General features: G+C 38.2%; 2 protein-coding genes across 2 annotated transcripts; both read left to right on the top strand.

Moving 5' to 3' along the window:
• The first annotated feature begins 7,308 nt into the window (after positions 1-7,308).
• Positions 7,309-7,984, top strand: LOC147524910 (uncharacterized). The gene is made up of 2 exons (XM_086577175.1): positions 7,309-7,444; positions 7,668-7,984. The coding sequence occupies exons 1-2, from the start codon at positions 7,309-7,311 to the stop codon at positions 7,982-7,984; spliced, it is 453 nt and encodes a 150-aa protein (XP_086433301.1).
• Positions 7,985-8,973: 989 nt separating this feature from the next.
• On the top strand, positions 8,974-9,894 carry LOC147524909 (uncharacterized). Its single transcript, XM_086577171.1, has one exon. It carries the CDS (start codon positions 8,974-8,976, stop codon positions 9,892-9,894), a length of 921 nt encoding a protein of 306 aa, XP_086433297.1.
• Positions 9,895-21,685: the final 11,791 nt, after the last annotated feature.

Raw genomic sequence — 21,685 nt, 5'->3', positions numbered from 1 at the left:
AAGTAAAACTAAAAATAAACTTGTACTATATTTATCAAAGATTTATTCTACTCTCGAATCTATCGAAATAGAGTGGAGTAAAAGATTTGTTCCACTCCTAGTTCTTTAGTATTCAATGTTTTCTAATATTATCAGTCCTAGCCAAAGTTAGTGAGAGTAATGATGGGAATTTTATACTACGATGTGAATTGAACTAAGAAGATAAGAATAATGAAATAACGGAAATACTAAGGTTTGAATCTAGATAATGAATTAGAGGGAATTAAATCTACCTTGAATCCAACTTAATAAACTAGCATAGATTGTTGTAATCAAATTCTTACGTTCGTACGATAAGAATTGGTTGTTCTAATCCCTAATCATTCATGGCAATCTCTACCAACTAATGACTAGCATGTGAGGAAGTTCTACCCATTCTCATGGCGAATCAACTACCTTCTAGAGTAGAATAGACTCTTACAACGATTCTACACTACACAATCAAGTTTTCATCATGGCTTCATCAAACCCCTCTAATGGAGGTTTAGTCTTGATTCATAAAACTATCATTTCTCATGGAATTCAAACAAGGCATCATATAAAGATTCTAACTTTACTAAATTGACTAATCAATAATTCAAATCTAAATTAACAAGTAAGAAATGATTAACAACTAAATATGAATTTGACAATTCTAACACTAATAAGAATTTAATTAATAAACTAAATTGAGATGAAAATGAATACTTTATTATGAACTAATATTTGATTCTAAATAATAATCTACTTGTTCTAACACTAATTAATTGAAAAGTAAAACTAGATCTAAAACAATAATTGAAAACTAATTAATGGAATAAAAACTCAAAACTAGATCTAGATCTAAAAACTATTCTCCAATGGCTACTTTCTACCTAACCTAATTATTGCTTCAGCATTAAGTCTTGTGTGTGGAAATGGAGGAGACCAGATCAACGTTTTCGTGCATGGGCTGAGGAGCCATGTTTTGGGCCGGAAAATCGAGCCCAAAGCCCAATTTCTTCAGTCCACAGAGCCCTTTCCAGATGGCTTTGACTTAAATAGACTTTTCGTCCATTTTTTATCCTCTAATTGGGTTAAGGCTTGGACCATTGGAAAGTTCTTTCCGAGGCGGTCGTTTTGACATAAGGTAGGCCCAATTCGGAGGCTTGAGTCCAAAGATACAGTCTTCGAAAGTTCTGCTGACTTCTGTGTGTTGTTTCTGCCCGCGTTGACTTTGACTTTTCAGCTTTTGATCGGGCTCTACAAAGTTTTTTTCTCCTTGAATCTTGGCCTTTAATCACAAAACTTCTTAGCAACCAACCCTTGCTCCTTTATCTCGCCAAAGTGACACATTTCTGCACATAATTGACTTCAATGCCTGAAATACATAAAAGCTGGTAATCAGCATTAACTCTTATTTATTACTAGCATAATTGGTCTAAAAGTATTATTGTTAAGGGGTTAAAACTACAGTTTTGGGCTCTTAACATTAAGCTTGTCTACTAGGGAATTCCTAGTGGTATTAGGCCTTGTTGCATATGGTCAATGCAATCGCACTCTGCGAAACGAGAATAGTATAATAAATCACACATTTGTGATCTTAGTTTTTTCTCTCATCTTTTGCTTGAGGACAAAGAAAATACTATTTAGGGGTAGTTGATTAATCCCCAAATGTGCATTTTATTAGCTTTACAATGCTTCATATATTCCCTTCTTATGCTTAATGAATAGTCAACTTATAGCTTTTGCTACCGTTTGTAGGATGCAGGCCATTTAGGACGCATATTCCTAATACGTGCATTTTGGCACAAAAAGGATGGCCATTTACGCTGCTTGGGAAGATTCCAGCTTCGGAGCAAAGTTGTCGGAGAGTCAAAGTCAAATACTCAAGGACTCAAGACTAAAAGTTACTGACCCAGAAACCTAAAGCCAAATTCAAGACTTCTATTGTATGAGCTTAGGTCAAAGGCCCATAAGATTGTTTCTAGAAGGAAGGGTATAATTGTAAAAGATGTCCTATATAAACCAAAGTTGTAGAGAGAAACCATTACCCTAGATCTAAATCTTTGGTCATTAGGAGTAGGTTAAATGTTTTTAATTTAAATTGTTATTTACTTTTTTTCCATTTTCATCTTCTTCAAGCTTTAGTGCAAACCAAGTTTTCTTCATCAATTCAATGCAAGTTTTCTTCATCATTTCAATACAAGTTCTTAGTCATTTCAATACAAGTTTAAGATTGAAAGTAATTCCAAATAGCCATAACCAAGCATGGATAGAAGAGTTACAAAGTTTAGTGTTTCATCCATAAAAAACCTTCCTCTAAACAAAGAATCTAAGATGAACAATAATACCCTTCCCACCACTATCAATAAATCTTCTTCAAGTATGGTATTTTTGTTTGGTTACGAGAGCATCTATCTTTCTCGTTAGGGTTTTGATTAGTATTTTAATCTTTGGATAAGATTTTACCTCAAAGATACCATTGGCTTTAGAGGTACTGAGCTAGGATGTTCTCGAATTGTTTGTGTCGCCCCAATGAGTACTCTTTTCTGCTTGGTCTTCAAAAAAGGTTAGAGCTTCAGTAGCACCTTTATCTAAAAAGTTTCCATTACTTATGAGATCCAGTGTGACTTTGTGTTCTTGGAGAAGACCTTTGAAAAAATATTGGACAAGAGTGAATTTTTCTAGTTTATGGTAAGGACATGAATGGAGCAGGACAGAGAATCTATCTCATACTTCAGAGAATGTCTCACTCGGACTCTGTCTGAAGAATTGTATCTTGTTTACTATCTCCTCTATTTTCTTCGGTGGAAAGTACTTTTTCATGAAGGAGAACACTACTTTTTCCCATGTATCGAAAGAATCAGGCTTCTGAGATAGAAGCCATGCATGGCTTTTGCCACCTAGAGTGAAGGGAAACACTCTTAGTTTAACCTAAACATCATAAAAGCCTTAATGATTGAAAGTATTGCATACCTCATGTATCCGGCGTAGGTGTTCGTACAATAACTCATTTTCAAAACTGTGAAAGACAAGAGATTGAACACGTTTGGTGGGATGTAGAAATCGCTAGTAAGCTATGTGAGTAGTATACAAGATGGAGGGCCATCTTGTAACGGTGTGTAGAAACTAGAGAGAGGCTCTTCAACTTGAACTACCTCATCCGCCATCTTAGCAGTTAGGGGATGAGAAATAGGAGTATGTTGAGATCGATGTGGTCTCTTACGTGGGTAAGTTTTAAAAGTGCTAAGCTTTGTATAGCCTGAGCGTAAACTCATGCACGATTGCGAGACTATTTTGAATCTACTTATATGCACACACAAATGTATTGGATGCTCAAATAGCAAAATTTGTTTGTAGCTTTAAAGTTTTTGAAAAGTTTGTATGCAATATCTATATATTAGAAACTATGCCTTGTTTGAATTTAACAGTGGGCACAAAACTAGGTTTTGGGAACTACACGCATCAAGGGAGAAGATTGCTACTTCACCAGATGGTGTGCCACCAAAAATCCCACTCACGGTAAATCTGAGGGAGGGGAGTGAGTAAGGTGGCTGGTCCACTGGAATTTGGTAGTTCACTACTCTCTTTGTTCGTGCTAGATGTTTGTCCTGATGGACATGACTAGATTGGCTCTGCTTGATCAATTTTAAGTTTTAATTAAGTCTATGTATCAATTTGAGCAATCAACATCCATTCTAAGTGGGGTTAATCCCACTTTTGTTCTTTAAGGGCTCAGGTTTAGCCTTAACGTTAATTGTAAAGATAAGACTGAATCAGAAATCACACAATCATGCACGCATGCTTTGTAACATACAAATATCCTCTTACACTTTGTAGCGAGGAGATTTAAAAAGTACCGCCCAAGGTGTGCGTACACGACTCTTGGGGTGAAAACGACGTGGTGGGGTTGACGAAGTGTTTGGTGTCTTGCGTGTCAACCCACCATTCGAGTGTTTTTGTACGGTTGCAAGTTTAATCTATCTAAGACCCACAAGTTGGGTTGAAATGTGGCAAAACCAATAAGATACAATTATTTGTCTTCATAGGCCTAAAACAAAGCTGCCTTCATGGGCTTAAAATTATGAAAGCGGTAAACACGAAAAATAACTACGTTTAGCTAATTAACTATTCACTAATGATTAATTAAACAAAATATGTAAAAGCTTAGAAAGTGTTCGTCAAAAATTGGAACTTCAACCCCCAAGTTGGGTTGAGATGCGAGAGTGTGATATTACACTACTCGCCTCGCACATCCAACCGGTCCAAGTTGGTTGAATCCCCAACTCTTGGTAAGTAAACTTAAGCCAAAAGACTAAACTTTCAAACTTAAACTATTTTGTATTTATCCTAGTTAATTAATTTTTATTTTATTTTTATGTTGACTTGACTATTTGATATTATCCTAACTAACATGCATAAACAACAATTAATAGAAAATAAACCCCAAACATGCTTCTAAATTAATTTTAATGTTCAACTTTACTAATGGATTACTAATTCATTTAAATTAATAAAAAAATTTAATTTTTAAATTCCTTTTTTAATTGAATTTTTGGTTTTAAAAACTCAAAACTTCGGAAATCTATCTACTTTTTATCTACTCACAGTTGAATTAAAATTACTAGGGAGAATTAAAGCTAACTTACATACGAAGATTCTGAGCCAACAGAATCTTCGTTGGAGAAATGTGAGGTGCGGCGCTGGTTTGACAGGCGCAGGCGCGGCAAGGACGCGGGTGGGAGCGGCTAAGGCATGGGTGCGTGGCTGGCAGGCGCAGTGCGGATCGATTTGCACCGTTTTGGCTTGTTTTCTCCAGTAGTCTCCGGTGAACCGTCTCGTGCTATTCTCAGTCTTCGTTTGCTTAGAAGTTTACTGGAAGTACATGAAAAAGAATCATCAGTGATGAAAATAAAGAAAAAAAACTTGAAAATAAGATTGAGAAGAAGAGTTCAAAGAGTGATTTTTGGCTCCATCTTCCTCCTTGCTCTTAGATCCATGACTGCAGCGCCATTTGATTTTAGTGTAGTGGTGGCATTCAGTGTGTTGTTCATCTTAGATCATTTGTTAGGAGAAAAGGGGTTGATGGTTAGAAAACCTCTTTCTAAACTTTTTAATCTTTCTAATCTTTCTTTAACTTGTTCTTGATGTTTAAATGGTGGAAAACACTAGTTCTTGCATTGAATGATTAAAACATAAATAAAACTATTGATTTAATAGAGAAAACATGTATGGAAATAGTTTAGTTGGGATAGCTTGCTCACAAAGTTATACTCATTTGAACAAGTCAAATGAGTATGACTAGTGTTTTAGGGCTTTGATGCAAAATTAGAAGAAGTAATGAGGTAGAAGACAAGGTTGAAAACTTTGTATTGAAGGCAATAAGAACTTGATTTATCAACTAAAGCTTGAAAAACAAGAAAATGAGAAACAATCAAATAATAAATTAAACTAGTAATTTAAAACATGTTAATCTACTCCTAATGACCAAAGATTAATTCTATGGTAAGGTTCTCTCCCCTCCCACTTTGGTTTATATAGGACACCAATTACATATTGCCCCTTCTTCTAGAAACACCTTGAGGATAAGATTAAAATTTGTGGGCTTTTCACTTTAGCCCATATATTTGAATTCTTGATTTGACTTTAAGTCCTTGTGTCCATAGCTTTTAGCTTTGAACCTTGAGTCTTCAGCTTTTAGCTTTGAGTTCTTGAGAGTTTACTTTGGCAGTTGACTTTGACTTTTCAGCACTTTTTCTTTGGGCTGTCAATGGGCCTGACTTGAATAGGACTCACCTATGTCCAAGTCCCATCCAAATTATATTTATATTTAGAAGGTCCAAGTCCCGGTCTAGGTCCCGTTGGACATGATCGGATTCGAGCCTGGCCTAGGCCCAATAAGATTACATGGAAATAGTGTATTTTTTTTTATTATTTCTCTAAAAAAAACAGGTTATATGGAAATAGTGTATTTTTTTATTATTTCTCTAAAAAGACTGAAATAGTGTGTAGTAAGACTCGAACCCAAGCCTTTTATGTGGCACTACAACACTAATCCATCAAGCCTCTTAACATTTTATGTATACTAGAACTTACAAATTTAATAGTAGTTATTAGAAAAACTAAAAAAATAACCTTAGTTTTTGGGTCAGGCCGTTATCGAGTCGGACGGTATGTCCATAACTGGCCCAATAGTCTTATCGGATAACATTTAAGTTCTAAGTCCCTATCTTATCGGTTCGGATTCAATCGGGCTTCGGGTCCGGCCCGGCCCATTGATAACCCTACTTTTTCTCCTAAGCTGGAATCTTCCCAAGCAGTGTCAATAGCAATCCTTTTTGCACTAAAATGCACGTTTTAGGCATATACGTCCTAAATGGCTTGTATCCTGCAAAAGATAGCAAAAGCTATAAGTTGTATGTTCATTAAGCATAAGAAGGGCATAATTGAAACATTGTAAAGGTAATAAAACACATATTTAGGGACTGATCAGTTAGTATCATGAGTAGCGCTAGAAAATATCCATTGGGTAGTGCTAAGAGAAAAAAGAAGCGAAAATAAGAAGAACTCACTCAATCTCAGGCGGGAAGTATTCTTAAATTTCTTTCTACTAGTAGACAAACAGAGACTTCTAATGAAAATGTTGTGCATGAGGAGCTTGAAAATATACTAAATATGGAACATGACGAGAGGGGGAATGATGAATTTAAAGAGAGATCAAATGTTGAAGCTGGAGAGAAGGTGAATAATGTTGAATTAGAAGAGAGAGTAAATGTTAAAGATGAAGAGACAATGAATACTAAAAGTCAAGAAGAACTCAATGAAGTTATGAATAAGAATGGAGAATATGGACTAACAAACTATTTTGATCTTATTGAAGTCAAGAAGACCAACAAACTCTTTTGAGAATATGGACCAGCAAATTGGGATAAGATTGATAAAAAATATAGGGATTTATTGGTCGAAAAATGTCCAATAAGAGACAATGTTACTGATTTTCCTAGTGATGATGAAGGTAGACACTTTTCAACCTTCCACTACGTGCGACAATGTATGGATAATGGTTTGAAGCAGGATCGATAGTGGCTTGTTTATTCTCATTCGGTGGACAGGGTATTTTGTTTTTGTTTTAAGTTGTTCAAGCAATGAGGAAGGCTTTCTCAATTAGATAGTGAAGGATGTTTAAATTGGAAAAATCTTAGTGAAAATCTTCAAAAATATGAACAAAGTATTGAGCACGAAAGACACTTGAATAGTTGGTGTGAGTTAGAAAATAGGTTAGGAAAGAATGAAACAATTGATAAGAGTATGCAGCAACAAATCAATCGAGAAAAAGAACATTGGAGACAACTATTATTGAAGATACTTGCTCTTGTGAAAGCTCTTGCTAAAAATATTTTGGCATTTCACGGGGACAATGAGAGGATTAAGGAAGAAAACAATGGTAGTTTTTTAGCATGATTGAAATGATTGTAGAATTTGATCCAATATTGCAAGACCACATCCGACGTATTGAAAGTCATGAAATTCACTATCATTATCTTGGCCACAACATTCATAATGAACTAATTCATATGTTAGTAGGTGATGTTATTAATGCCTTTTCTTTTAGGTAGATAATCCGTGACATTTTATTACTATAAGAGTTATCATAACTTTTTTTGCAGGTGAGGTGAAAAATGCAATTCTCAAGAAAATTCAAGCGGCTAAGTACTTTTCAATTATTCTTGATTGCACTCTAGATGTAAGCCATGAAGAACAAATGTCGTTGGTGATACGATGTGTGGATGTCTTAACAAATCTAGTTAAGATTGAAGAGTTCTTTTTAGAATTTATAAAGGTGGGCGATACATTGGGTTTGGGACTCCTTAATGAGCTGAAAGCTATATTGAGCACTATTCAACTTGATATTAATGATGTAAGGAGACGAGGTTATTGTAGGGGAATTTCTGAGTATTGTATGATCCTCCTCTGTACCGTGTGATGAAGAACTTTGGGATTAATGAGGGAAATAAAATGAGATGATTGAATGATCAGGGTTGAACCACTTTGCGGCTGCCTACGTATCTTCGTATATATTTAGAAGAATCAAACCTTATTGTGTGTAGTTCCTAAGAGCGAATTCCTATTGTTTATATAGGAGGTCTTAGGAGTCCTAGGGTTTGGGCTAACCTCACTGCTTGTGAGCTTCCTCCCCTCTTTGGACTCTGCTTTCCTATTAGGAATCCTCTCTTCTTGGAAGTCTGAATCTGGACCATATCTTATCAAAGGTAGGTTTCCTTTTAGATCATAATAACCCAAAATGTATAGGAAGATTAGGCCTAAAAGGTAACTTCTTAGAGATATGTCATCTTGATTCCTTCCTTATCATCAAGGACCGTCCTCCTCAGTTTCCTTCTATTCAAGAACTATCTATATCAGTTCCTAACGATTTGGCAGACTGTTATCTCCAGAGGTGGTCTATCACGTGACTAGCACATGTTTATGAAACACTCGTGATCAACACGAGATTACTTATTCCCATAACTAATCCGATGGTTCTCGTCTCATTCTGGGTATTTATAGTTCCAGGTCATTTTCTGTCCATGTGTCCTTTAGTTATTGACAAGAAATCCCCCTTACAGCTATGACAATGGATCTAATATGAAAGGCAAATACAAAGGCGTTCAAAAAACATTGCTCAAAATAAATATTATATCTTTTTATACACCATGTGGTTGCCATAGTCTAAATCTTGCATTGTGTTATATGGCTAACTCTTGCTATAAATTTGTGTCCTTTTTTGGAGTGGTGCAATGTGTATATACATTGTTTTCTTCTTCTACAAAACGGTGCAAAATTTTCAAAGAACATGTGAAAAGAGGTCCCAATCTTACTTTGAAGGCATTGTCACAAACACGTTGGAAAAGTCGTGTGAAAAGTGTTAAAGCAGTTCGAAGTCAAGCTCCACAAATAGATGCTTTAGTTGAATTAATGGATACTAGTGATGATCCGAAGACTAAGAGTGGAGCTGAGTCCCTAGCCACACATGATATTGAGAATTTTAAGTTCTTGATTGGTATGATTATTTGGCACACGATATTGAATGGTGTTAATGTTGTTAGCAAACTCTTAGAAACTGAAGATATGCAGATTGATGTCGCTATTAGTGAACTGCAAAGGCTAATTCCCTTTTTAGAAAAGTATAGAGAAACCGAATTTGAAGAAGCAATGATAGAAACTAAAGAAGTTGCAAGTGCTATGCAAATTGAGCCTATTTTTCATGAAAATAGTATCATCCATAGAAAGAGACAATTTGATGAAAACACGGATAAAGAGGTGCCACAGTCAGTCGAAGAATCACTTAGAGTCAATTACTTCATTTTTATTGTTGACCAAGCTCTTTCTTCTCTTAAGAGTAGGTTTGAACAGTTTCAAGCATATGAGAAACATTTTGGGTTCTTGTTTAATACGGAGAAGTTGAAGTCTATAGACAGAGATAGTTTAAAGGATTCTTGTGGCAACTCAATAGAGTTTCTGAAACATGACAACATTTCTGATATTGATAGGACAGAGTTATTTTTGGAATTGCAACTCTTGAAAGAAGTTTTACCAAATAACGCAAAGAAGGCAATTGAAGTGCTAAACCATTTGAACTTAAGGGCTAATTGCTTTCCAAATGCATGGATTGCTTACAAAATATTATTAACTATACCCGTAACAGTTGCTTCTGCAGAGAGGAGCTTTTCAAAGTTGAAGATGATTATGTTTTACCTTCAATCGACCATGTCGCAAGATAGATTAAATGGATTAGCTATGTTATCTATTGAAAAAGTTTTGGCAGAGGAGTTTGACTATGCAAATGTAATAACTGATTTTGAAACTAAAACTATGAGACGAGGAAATTTTCGATGATATTTTACTTGATGTAATTAATTCGTGACTTGGTGGGGTTAGATTTAATTTCCCTTACTTTCAAAATAAATAACAAAAAAAAAATTGCCTATATAATTTTTTTTTCTTTTGTTAAATCGTAAGCCCACTTTGAGAGCTCGCCTAGGGCCTCTCAAATCTTAGGGCCAGCCCTAGGTAGGGGCCTAACTTTTTAAAATTTAAACTTGGGTAGGGGACATAGAATTACATGGAAATAGAAGGAAATAATTCACATGCCTATTAGAGGTGTGTGTACTGGCTTGTTATTTTACAAATTTTGTTATTAATTTATAAATACATGCTACATTAGTTGTCAATAGCTTTCAATGTAAACGGTTCCCATTGAAAGACATTTCATTGAAAATTGATTTTACTGATAAACATGAAACACAATTTTGGAATGAAAACCAACCACACCTCAAAAGTTTTTTTTTTTTTTTTTTGAAATAATTATGGGGTTTAGGCAGACCCCAACCTGTATTAATTTAAACTCTTTGGTACATCTTACCTATAACATCTTCCTCCATTATTACATTGAGATCATACATGAGAGGAGGAAAGCTATAAAAGGTTTCTTCTAGATTTATAATTCTATCCAGAGAAGTGCTAGTCTTAGCCAACAAATCCATAGCTCTATTCGTTTCCCTATACATATGGGAAATCTTAACCGATTCAAACTTGTTCATGAGTTTCCAAATGGTTTCAACAAGGTCGATACAATACCAAGGATTTACCTCCATTTTGTTAATAATTTGAAACGCTCTCATGGAGTTAGACTCGACCAAAATCTTTAGACAATTCATACTGAGTGCTACAAGCAGTCCCGCCTCAATACATTTTAATTCTTGGATTATCATAGATCGAAGGTTGGCATTTCCCAAATAGAAGAGTATAGGAATACCCTCATGATTCCTCAAAATACCTCTATATCCAGCACTATCATCACTGACCAATCCATCAGCATTGATCTTTACATATCCTACTGGTGGCTTAGTTCACTAGACGAACTCTACAACTTTCTGCTTGTACTTTATCTTGATGCCAAGCCTAGCTGTCATTCTTCTGGTCGCCTGGGAAGAGTCATCAATTTCCTTGAATACTCGTTGTAGTTAGGTCCTCATCTTATCAATGATATGCCTGCTTATCGACTCAGCAATGTGAGATTTATTTCGAAACCTCCTGCTATTTCGTTCATTCCATATCCCATACACTACCGCACAGATCATGGTTCTAGCAATCTCACTAGACATCGAGCTGCTTTTAGTGAATCTTAGGAGCAACTTCCACTCTAAAGAGGATTCACACACTGAAACTCCCATTCCCAATCTTTCTTTGACTGCTGCCCACACCTTCTTTGAAAAATCACAATTGCAAAAAAGGTGTTTGGAGTTTTCTGGATGAGCTTTACAAAAATAGCACTTTGAATGAATAAGGACCTTTCTGTGAATCAACCGATCCTGTGTAGCAAGGCACCCGACAAATAGTTGCCAGGTAATGAAGGAATGTTTTGGGACATTGTACTTACCCCATACCATTTTGTAGCAACTGGCCTTTTCTCTCATTCCTTTGATAGCCATGTATGCTGACTTTGTGGAGAAAAGTCCTGAGCTTGTAGTTATCCATATGACCATATCCTAAGCTAGATTTGCATTTATGGAAGTCTGCAGGATGTTACTTTTTAACTCACCATCTAGTAAGTTGTGAACTAACTCATTCCATGCCCCATTTGTGATAAGTGAACTGACTTTGGCATCATCTGGGACATGTAGATGGTTTCTAGCTTGGCTATTATGAAGTAGTAACTTTGAGGATACCTAAGGGTCATGCCATAAGCTTGTTTCTTCCCCATTTGCTACCAAGCATTTGATATATCTCCAGGCTATTTTTCTGAGTTTTAGGACACACTGCCAGACCCAAGAACAATCAGGAGGTATCTTCATATTCCAGAAGCTTCTTTCTTATATGATACTCCCAAGTCCATTTTGTCCAAAGTGTATCATCCTTACTTGCAACCTTGAACACTAAACCACAGTAAGCAGCTTTGTTCCATACCCTTGGGTCAATAATACTCAGATCTCCCTCCTTTTTATGCAATCTCAAAGTTTCGTGACTAGCTTTATGCATCTTAGCTTGCAAACTAGCACAAGCCCACAGAAATCTATTACAAAGTTTAGCAACCTTGTTTAATACACCCACTGGAAGGATAAAAGTCTTTGCCCAATAGATGTGGAAGGACGAGAGAATCGATTGAATGAGTTGTAACCTTCTGGCATAAGATAGGGACCTATTCTTCCAATTTGACATTCTAATGGTGATTCTTTCTATTAGAGGAAGGCAGTCCTTGGTACTGAGTCTAGCAACAGTGAGAGGTAACCCCAAATATGTAATGGGAGGGGCAACTAGTTGGATGCCAAGCATCCCTACAAGAGCAAGCCCATCATCTTCCGTCATACTGCCAGTGAGGATAGTTGTCTTCATTGTATTAATCTTGAGCCCAGTGAGAGAAAAGAAGTAATCAAGCACAGCCTTAATAGCCATAATGGAACCATCTTCCCCTTTGCAAAAAAGAAGAACATCATCTCCAAAGCTCAAATGAGTGATAACAAGTCTTTTACATTTAGAGTGAGGGATAATGCTCTTCATGTGAAGACCTTGCTTAAGCAGCCTACCCAGCAGTTCCATAATCAGAACAAACAGGTATGGAGACAGTGGGTCTCCTTGCCTTAATCCCCTTTTTCCTTCAAAGAATCCATGAGGGCTACCATTGACAATGACTGAGTAGCAAGGTGAAGTGAAGCACATAGACAGCCACATGATAAACTTTTCAGAGAATCTGAATCTTCTGAGGACCAACCGGATAGAATCCCAACTGATGGAGTCATAATCCTTTTGGATATCAACTTTGAGAGTACATCTCTGTGGCCCATGATTTCTATTGTAGCCTCTAAGAACTTCATGGGCTAAGAGGAGGTTATCTTGGATGCATTGATAAGAGCCCAAAACTGTAGTTTTAACCCCTTAATAATCATACTGTTAGACCAATTATGTGAATAATAAGTAAGAGTTAATACTGATTACGCGTTTTTATGCATTTCAGGTTTCAAAGTTCATTATGTGCAGAAATGTGCCACTTTAGCGAGATAGAGGAGCAAAAGTCAGCAGAACTTCCGAATGCCATATCTTTGGACTCAGACCTCGGAATGAGGCCTACTTTATGTCAAAACGACCGGCTCGGAAAGAGCTTTGCAATGGTCCAAGCCTTGACCCAATCAGAGGAGCAGAAGTGGACGAAAAGTTTGTGGAAGCCAACTGCAGCTGAAGAGGCCTTTTTGGACTGAAAGAATTGGGTTTTGGGCCTGATTCTCTGGCCCAAAACATGGCTCCAAGACCATGCACGATTTTTGGATCTGAATGTATAAGAACAAAAGCTTAACTCAGTGTTAATGGCAGTTAGGTTAGGTAGATAGCTTAGAATAGAAAGTAGCCATTAAAATAGCTTCTAGATCTAGATTTAATTGTTTTATTTAATTAGTTTCAAATCCTTTATTAGATTAAACCTTTGGATCTTGTTCTTCATTTGACTAGATCAATAAAGTAGTGTCCTTTATCAATTTCGTTTTTGTCTTTTACAATTTATTAGATCTAAATTCAATTCTTGTTACCATTCAATTCTTAGTTATTAATTAGATTCCATTATTGTTTAATTAAGTAAATTTCAATGCTTTATATTATGTTTAGTTTAAATTTAAATGGAAATGATTTGAATGATTCAAGGCTAAACCTCCATTAGAGGGGGTTGAGAAGCCTTGATGAAAGCTTGATTCCGTTTAACGTAGAGTCGTCGTAATTTCTATTCCACGCCAGAAATAATTAGTTCACCATGAGAATGGGTTTAATTGTTCACATGCTAGTTATAAATTGGTAGAAATGCCATGTGTAATTAGGGATTAGGAAGAACCGATTGTTCTGTGTAGCAGTTCAATTCGGATTACTTAATTTAAAATGCCGCTAGTGGATTAAGTTGAGTTAAGGTGGAATCAATCCCCCTCTAACTCCTTATCATCGAATCAACGTAGCATTCCCTTAGTATTCTGATAACCGACTAGTGCATTTCGTGGGTAGTTGCATCGTAGTCTAGTCCCCTTTTCGTAAAGCTCTCATTGACTTTAAGTAGAGTATTGAGACTAGAAAACAAGCATACGGAAGGACTAAGAGTGGAACGAATCACTCTACTCCACTATATCGTACTATTGATCGAGAGTAGAAGCTTTGATAATAGATAGTAAAAGTTTAGTTGTTAGTTTACTTACGTTGTGAATTCATCACCCATTTCGTAGGTAGACTCATCATTTTTATCATTATCAAATGGCGCCGCTGCCGTCTTAGTTTCACTTTCGTATTGTTTTCGTAGTGTTAGTACTGTTTTTAAAGTCCCATTTCACCCACCCACCCTTGTTGAATCATACTGTGGTTGTCCATTTTAGAGTTGAAAAATTCCGAGCAAAATTTTACGATAGCTGGATGCTCCCTCGAGCCGAACCCTCCCTATGTTATCGGACGAGCCGCGACCCGCCCCCATGTGGAGCGCGACCCGCCCTAAAAACACTGTAAATTGAAAATACCTCGAGCTGAAGGCCGCTCTATCTGGCCTTGGCCTCTATGTTAAATTTTTCGGATTTCGGCGGTTTTGATTCGAACTTTGATCTTTCATATTTTTCAGTGTTCTAACCTCGCTATATACACCGAACAAGCGTAAACAAGACGCTATTTATAAGTTTAAGCAAGGACGAATCAGGTATTCCTTCCTTCCAAACCTCGTGATCTCCTCGTTAGAGGTTTTATACTAGTATATCGAATTGTTTGGATTGTTGCATGTTTAGTTAAGCTCGACTTAGTCTTGCATGAGATTAAGGTCTGGTAGAACAAAAACACCTAACGTAAATACACAACAACACCAACAAACAAATCTATCTAGTATACCACACACTACACCTCTAGCTACTATTTTACACACACCACCGATATAATGGGGAAGAAAGAGAGACTCCTCTCGGACTTCTACAAAGCCTTGAGCGATAGCCCCAAATCTTGCATCGTTCTAGCAGACCCAGCGGGGGATTTCAGAATCCCTCCAAATATTTTTAATTTGTTACCCGTTTTTCATGGTTTAGACCATGAAAAACCTTATCAGCACATGCGTAGGATTGAACAAGTCTTAACAACATTCCACCATCCTACGGTTGGTACGGAACAAATTAAATTAAGGGTATTCCCTTTCACCTTAGCCCGATAAAGGCGTCTTGGTTAACGCCCAAGCCTAATTACGTGGACTCGTGGGCTAAACTTGTTCATTTGTTTATGGAACATTTTACCCACCCCTAAAGACGGATGAGATGCTTTCCAAGATTCATTTCTTTCGACAAAATCCTCATGAATCATTTTCGAGGCTTGGAATCGTTTCACCGATCTGCGCTTATAGAGTGTCCACACCATAACCTAGCAAAAGACACGTTAGTTCGTGCCTTTTCAAAGGACTTCAACATCACCATAAAGAAGTCCTTGACATTATGAATGGGGGTAGTTTCTTAAGTAAAGGAGCCTCGGAGGCTTTATAAATTTTAGAAGACCAAACTAAAGCGAAATAATAATTGGGGTAGTGATGATATCCCCCCTCGGCTAGTTCTTCTTCAACAGTTAAGGCCGGTATGTTTGAAATTAAACACGATTCGAGCTTAAAACTCTAATCGAATCACTCACTAAAAGGTAGAGGCCATTTCTGTACAACAAAAGCCTATCCCCCGTCATGAATGTAAATTCAAACCCATGTAGTTTCATTGGAGTCCCCGAAAGCATCCCGACTCCCATCGTCCTATAGCCTATGAGAACAGGCTTGTTCCATTAATAGTGAACCTAACGCCCTTTGGAGACAAAATCCCAACTTCGGTTGGAGGAATAACCAACAAGTCACACCTCAAGGGTACAATAATCAATATGTTAGGCTAACGCACGGCTTTAACCAAGCTCCACTCACGACAAGGACAGAGTCGGGGTAATTTTAATAATTATAACAACTAAGTGCAACCTCGACAAGGTCAAGCACAAGGTCAAGGTAATTATAATAATTATAATGCTAATAGAGGTATCGTTAGGTAAATAATAACTATCAAAATCCACCAATAAATAATTCATGGGAAATAGTTCCGAATAACACCACCCGTGAACACTACACCCACCCAACCGGATCGTCTTGACACCTTCATACAAGTGAGCCAAAACTTTTCCAAACCATGGCTCAATCTAACCAATGCCTTCTACAATCCGTTAATAATTTAATCCAACGGTTGGCTCAAGATAAAGCCCAACCCAAAGGTGTGTTTCAGTAACGCAATACCTAATCCTAAAACAACAAAACACAGACCTTTGAGGTAACCGATAATACTAGTAATGAATATGAAAATGTAGGTGAGATAAATGCCATCACCACTCTCCGCTCGGGCAGGTTGTTGATAACAAGGTAACTATGCCTATAGTTACCCCACCAAGAGTCCCCTACACCTACTATTTTACTAGATACGAAATAGAAACTGGAAGAGCCTACCACCGTAGAGGTACCGGTTACAACACAACCTAAGAAACATAAAGCCACAGTTAAACATCCGGGTGATACCATTGCTAAATATAGATGTAAAACCACCGTTTCCACAAAAATTAGCCATGTTAACTAGGGATACAAATTACGAGGAGATTAGGGACGTTTTCAAGAATCTAACTATAAACCTTCCCTTCCTCGAAGCTATTAAAAGCTACCATATCATGCTAAGTTTCTTAAGGAATTGTGTACTACTAGGCGAAGACAAATATAGCAAAAGACGCTTTTTAACGTAACAATTCCCAACCTTATCTGAACATAATGGAATTGTTAAGTACAAGGACCCCGGTCGCCCCATCAGCACAATGCACCTTAGGAGATTCCTATACGACGACCCGCGTTATTAGACACGGGGGCTAGTGTTAACTTACTCCCATTTTATTTGTATAGACAGATAGGTCTAGACAAGATGCAACCCACTAAAATGACGTTGCAATTAGTCGATCGGTCTATTAAGTATCCTAAGGGTGTAGTCGAAAATGTGTTGGTAAAAGTTCGGGATTTCTACTATCCGGCTGATTTTGTAGTCCTCGATACGAAGTCGCTAACCACTCTGTCCCGATCATTCTAGGGCGCCCTTTCTTGGCAACCGCCAACGCGCCATTAATTGCCGTGATGGTTCAATGTCCATGTCTTTTGGCCATCTTGTCATTGAAGTCAATGTTTTTAAAACAAGGACGGTTATTACGATTCGTCTATGGATGGAGAGGTTAGCATGATCGAGAGCTTTGCTCGAGATTATTTCAACAACACGTTCCCTGATAATCATATGCCAAACATTCTTTCCTTTGGAAAGTCAGACTCCAACTATTCCATTCCTACACTAGTCAATAAACATATTAGTGATGAGGACGGGATAGATGACTTTCTCAAATATGTAGAGGACTACCATAGTAATGTGGATATGACCAATCTTGATGAGGAATTTGATGAGTTTCTTCGAGTAGGTGACAATTCACCCTATCAAGAACTAACTTGCATAACATCCACCTCGATTCCCCTCCTTCCACCCTTTCAAAGGAATCTCGAGTTTGCACTCGATCCTTTTGTTTCTCCTGTGCTTCATAATTTTTGAAATCCTCCTAGCAAACAGATACTTCAGAAGGACAAACTATTTGACACCTTCATTTTCAGAATTGAGACAGTCCCTACACACACAATGAATGAGTTCGGTGCTAAAACCACATCCTCATTGTGTACAAGCTGTCTTTCTACAACTTATCCATATCCACCATATTCTCCACACCCATTCACTTTTCCACACTTATTTACTAGAACACCCACTCATTCAAAAATTAAAAAGAAGGTGCATGATAAGTTACACAATAGGGTAATCCGACTTCCCTTTCATATCACTAGGTTGAGTCATAGGGAAAATTGGTGTTTGATTGTGTTTGGATATGTTTTTCGTGATATTTATTTATGGAATGATCCACAACTATTTTCGGTTGTTGATATATGATCAACTGCATGTTCATACATATGTTTTAGATAAAGTCTTGAGTATCTGACTATAAACGACTCAAATTTCTGTGTTGGTGCATTTCCTTTCATTCCAATATATTGGTGAGTGCACCATTAAGGTAACCGGGCCCTCCCTATGGAGTGTGTTCTTTGTAAGTACCGGATCCTAAGTCCACGGTTCACATAGTTCACGTTTTCCACTCTTGCATGTTTTTCTCGGATTTTTTAGTCATGTTTCTCTATGGTGTGAATTATGTCTTTATTGCTTATTGTTTTTCTTTCTAAAAATAAATAAAAAATAAAAATAAACATAGTAATCTAGGAAGTCTCGGGAATCTGACTCTAAAAGACCCACTGCTAAAAACAAATTTTCTAAGCTTCGTTGTAAAAATTTGTTTGGGGGTCGGGTGTTCGTGTTTCCGTACTAAAATGTTTATGTGCCATTAGAGTTGCTTAGGCCGTTTTATTGTATTACGATTTGGATTGACATAATCTATTAATTTAGATTTCATTCGTTCGCATAACTTACGTCATGCACGCACTTTGAGGCGTTTTCCACTATCTCGTATGTCATCCGAAGTCGGAATAGAGTGTTTTATGGATCATTGGATAGGAAATTCTCTCCTGATCATTTCCATATCTCATTCACAAAAATCGGACATGTAACGAAGCGGGAATTTTGATTTGAAATTCGCGAAAAAATCGAAAAAATCAAAAATTTCGATTTTGGGCTTGGGCCCAACCCGCGCCCACCCGCGCCCATGGAGACGAGGCTTCAGCTTTTACATTCTCCGCAACAGTTCATCGTTTTTTTTTCATCTTCCACCGCCATTAACACCAAGCTTAAAGCTTAAACCTAAAACAAAAATCAAAATAAAAAGAAAACTAAAAACAACCCACGCCAAAAATGAAATCCCAACCCCAATCGACTTCAAACACCAATCAAAACAAACTCCACCAATTTAACCCAAGAAAAACCACCGAAAAAATCAAAAAATTGGTGCTGCGCCGCCACCATACCGCCACCACCACTGTTCTTTCAGTCGGTCAAGCTAAACCACCACCACCACATCATATTTAAACCCTCACTCCATTCCAAACACTAGATGGCTCAACGCCGAATTATATCGGAGCAAGTTTTCACTGCAGACCATTTCGCGCCGTTTTACGGTGATGAAATGGCTAGTAGAGACTGGAATAGTCTCTGGTACTCGACCGAAGCCTTCTACCACGAAGACTTGGTCCGACGTTTCTACAACACCAGGGAGTTGGAGGGGAGTAGGATTTTTGTTATGGTAAGAAGAAGAGAAGCGGAGTTGACTCATCGGGTTGTTGGTCGAGATTCTAGGCATTCCGCCTAGAATCCATCCGAGGCCACCTTACAGAGCCCCGGTTTTGACGGGTGGAGCCATTGATGGGCGCATCGTCATCAATGGGAGCTACAATACAAACTCCCATTGTGTTCGCCAGCATCCCCTCGGGACCAACCACCGGGCTACTGCCCAGTGGATTGGTCGGAATGTCCTAGGGAAGGACAAGGTCGGCGACATCGGTCCGACTCGGCCTTCCATCGTCCTATGGATACTCCAGAGAGTAAGCACGATTTCTGTATCCCGGAGTTTTTGCTGAAAGCATGATTAGGGGTCGGAAGGTCTTTGGCACCTCTTCCCCGTGTTAATCACCAAGATCATGTGAAGATGAAAGCAGCCCGCGCACTCGAGAGATTTACATTACCCCCGCACGGAACACGCAGTATCTATAGGGAGTGTGTCCAACAAGTTTGGAGGACGGGCGGAGGATAGAGAGGAAGAAGAAGAGGATGGTGGGGCTGGGAATGAAGAGGAGGAGGATGAGGATGCCTCCGAGGATGAGGAGGACGTGACCTGCTTTGATGCAGATGCCTTCCAGAGGTGTTGGTCTGATGCAGAACGCATGGCTATGCTTCATAGGGGCATGCGTTCACTAAACACTATCTGCCACGGACCTCCGGACTCGACAGGCGACTATTCATCACAACTTCGAGATCCGCACCAGAGGGAGGATGAGAGATGGGAGCAGGCGAGGGTCGAGATGGAAGCGCCAGGTTTAGAGTGGATATGCTAGCACGCTTCCCACCTCATACAGACTCACGCCCGAGGACACAGCCTACGAGACATGAGCGTCGTTGTGACGGCGACGACTGCTGCCGGACCTTCCGGAGCCCAGAGCCACCACTAGAGATCAGGCCCTCGGCCACCATCGGGCGCAGGTGTTTAGAGAGGATGAGGAGTGATAGTCGTAGTTATTTTTGTTTTATAAGTTGTTGTTTTATTTATTTTTGTTGTTTTTTATTGTAATGTAATTTTTATTCTCGTAATTTGAATTTTGTAAGTGAAAGGACCTCCGAATGAAAATTATAATATAAGGGGTTATTTTCAGTATGTGTGCTTGTTTCATATTGATCCCACCTTCCCAACTTGTTTGGGGTGGTTTTATCATTTCAAGTTGTATTTTTATAAAACCCTAGTGTTAGAATTTACTATGGAGTAAGGTGAAAATATGGAGTTTAGGCCTATCTATGATTGAGAATCATTGTAGGATGAAATCTAGATTAAATAGGTACATTCAATCATAAAATCCAAATAAGAGATACTGGGTTTGAATCAGAATCCAAGATATGAGTTGTTTCCGCTTTTGAAGTTTTGAAATATTAGGATTTCGAAACCGCCGAATTAGTTTTGGCAACTTTCTCGATCCATTCTAGCAACTTTAAACCTATATAAACTTGATACAATCTACCCTCACAACTCACACTACACCTAAACCCCATCACTCACCCTTCACACCCGCGATTCCCACGTTTCGTCTCCATTTTCACAAAATCAACTCGGAACGGCTGGCCCAGCCTCTACACTTCTATCGAGAAAAATTTGTTCGACTACGCAAGCCACAGTCAAATTCAGCGACCCGCTTAAGTTACTTGGAATTTAAAATACAAAAAAGCCCGCGCCCGACTTCTCCGGACCGAGAAAAATTCCAGTTTTTCGCTAACAGTTCCGGTCGTTTTGCAACTATTCCAGAACGTAGTTTTGAGATGAGATCTCCCATAATAATACCGGAACAGTCTTTCGAAGATTTGTTCCAAAGCACTACTTACGGTGCTTGGTTTCGCGAGGTGATCACATACGTTGGCTGGGAACCTCTTATGGTAAGACCGGCTGAACTTTATTCTCCAGCACTTGCATCTTATTTTTATAATAACTGCATTTTCTTTGAGAGACCGGATGGAGAACAAGTGTTCTCCATCACCATTGACGATGAACCAATGGAAATTACCAGGTTCTTGCTAGCATTTGTTCTTGGACTTGCTATGCCCGCTGAGATACAAGACCCATGGTGCTATTGGGTCGATAATATGCATGTCTATACTTATGAGTCTTTGCACGGAGGCTTATGGGGGGCGTGCATTTTCCGTATTGAGGACCAAGGGGACTATAACGCCGTTCCCTTGGTAGCCCGGCCCATGAACATAGGAACTGTTATGTTTTGGATTATGCTAAACATTTTAGGGAATGGCGTTTTTTTCTTCGCGGAATGACGCCACTTGCAGCTTTTTTCCTTGCTTTTTAGCCAATGGACGCCGGGTTCTATGACCTTCCAGGACTTTGATGTCTAGTTTAG

Source organism: Coptis chinensis, chromosome 1 (assembly GCF_015680905.1).
Source record: "Coptis chinensis isolate HL-2020 chromosome 1, ASM1568090v1, whole genome shotgun sequence".
Taxonomy (NCBI): domain Eukaryota; kingdom Viridiplantae; phylum Streptophyta; class Magnoliopsida; order Ranunculales; family Ranunculaceae; genus Coptis; species Coptis chinensis.
The sequence above is the reverse complement of the archived record's forward strand: the minus strand, read 5'-3'. Positions and strand labels throughout refer to the sequence as shown.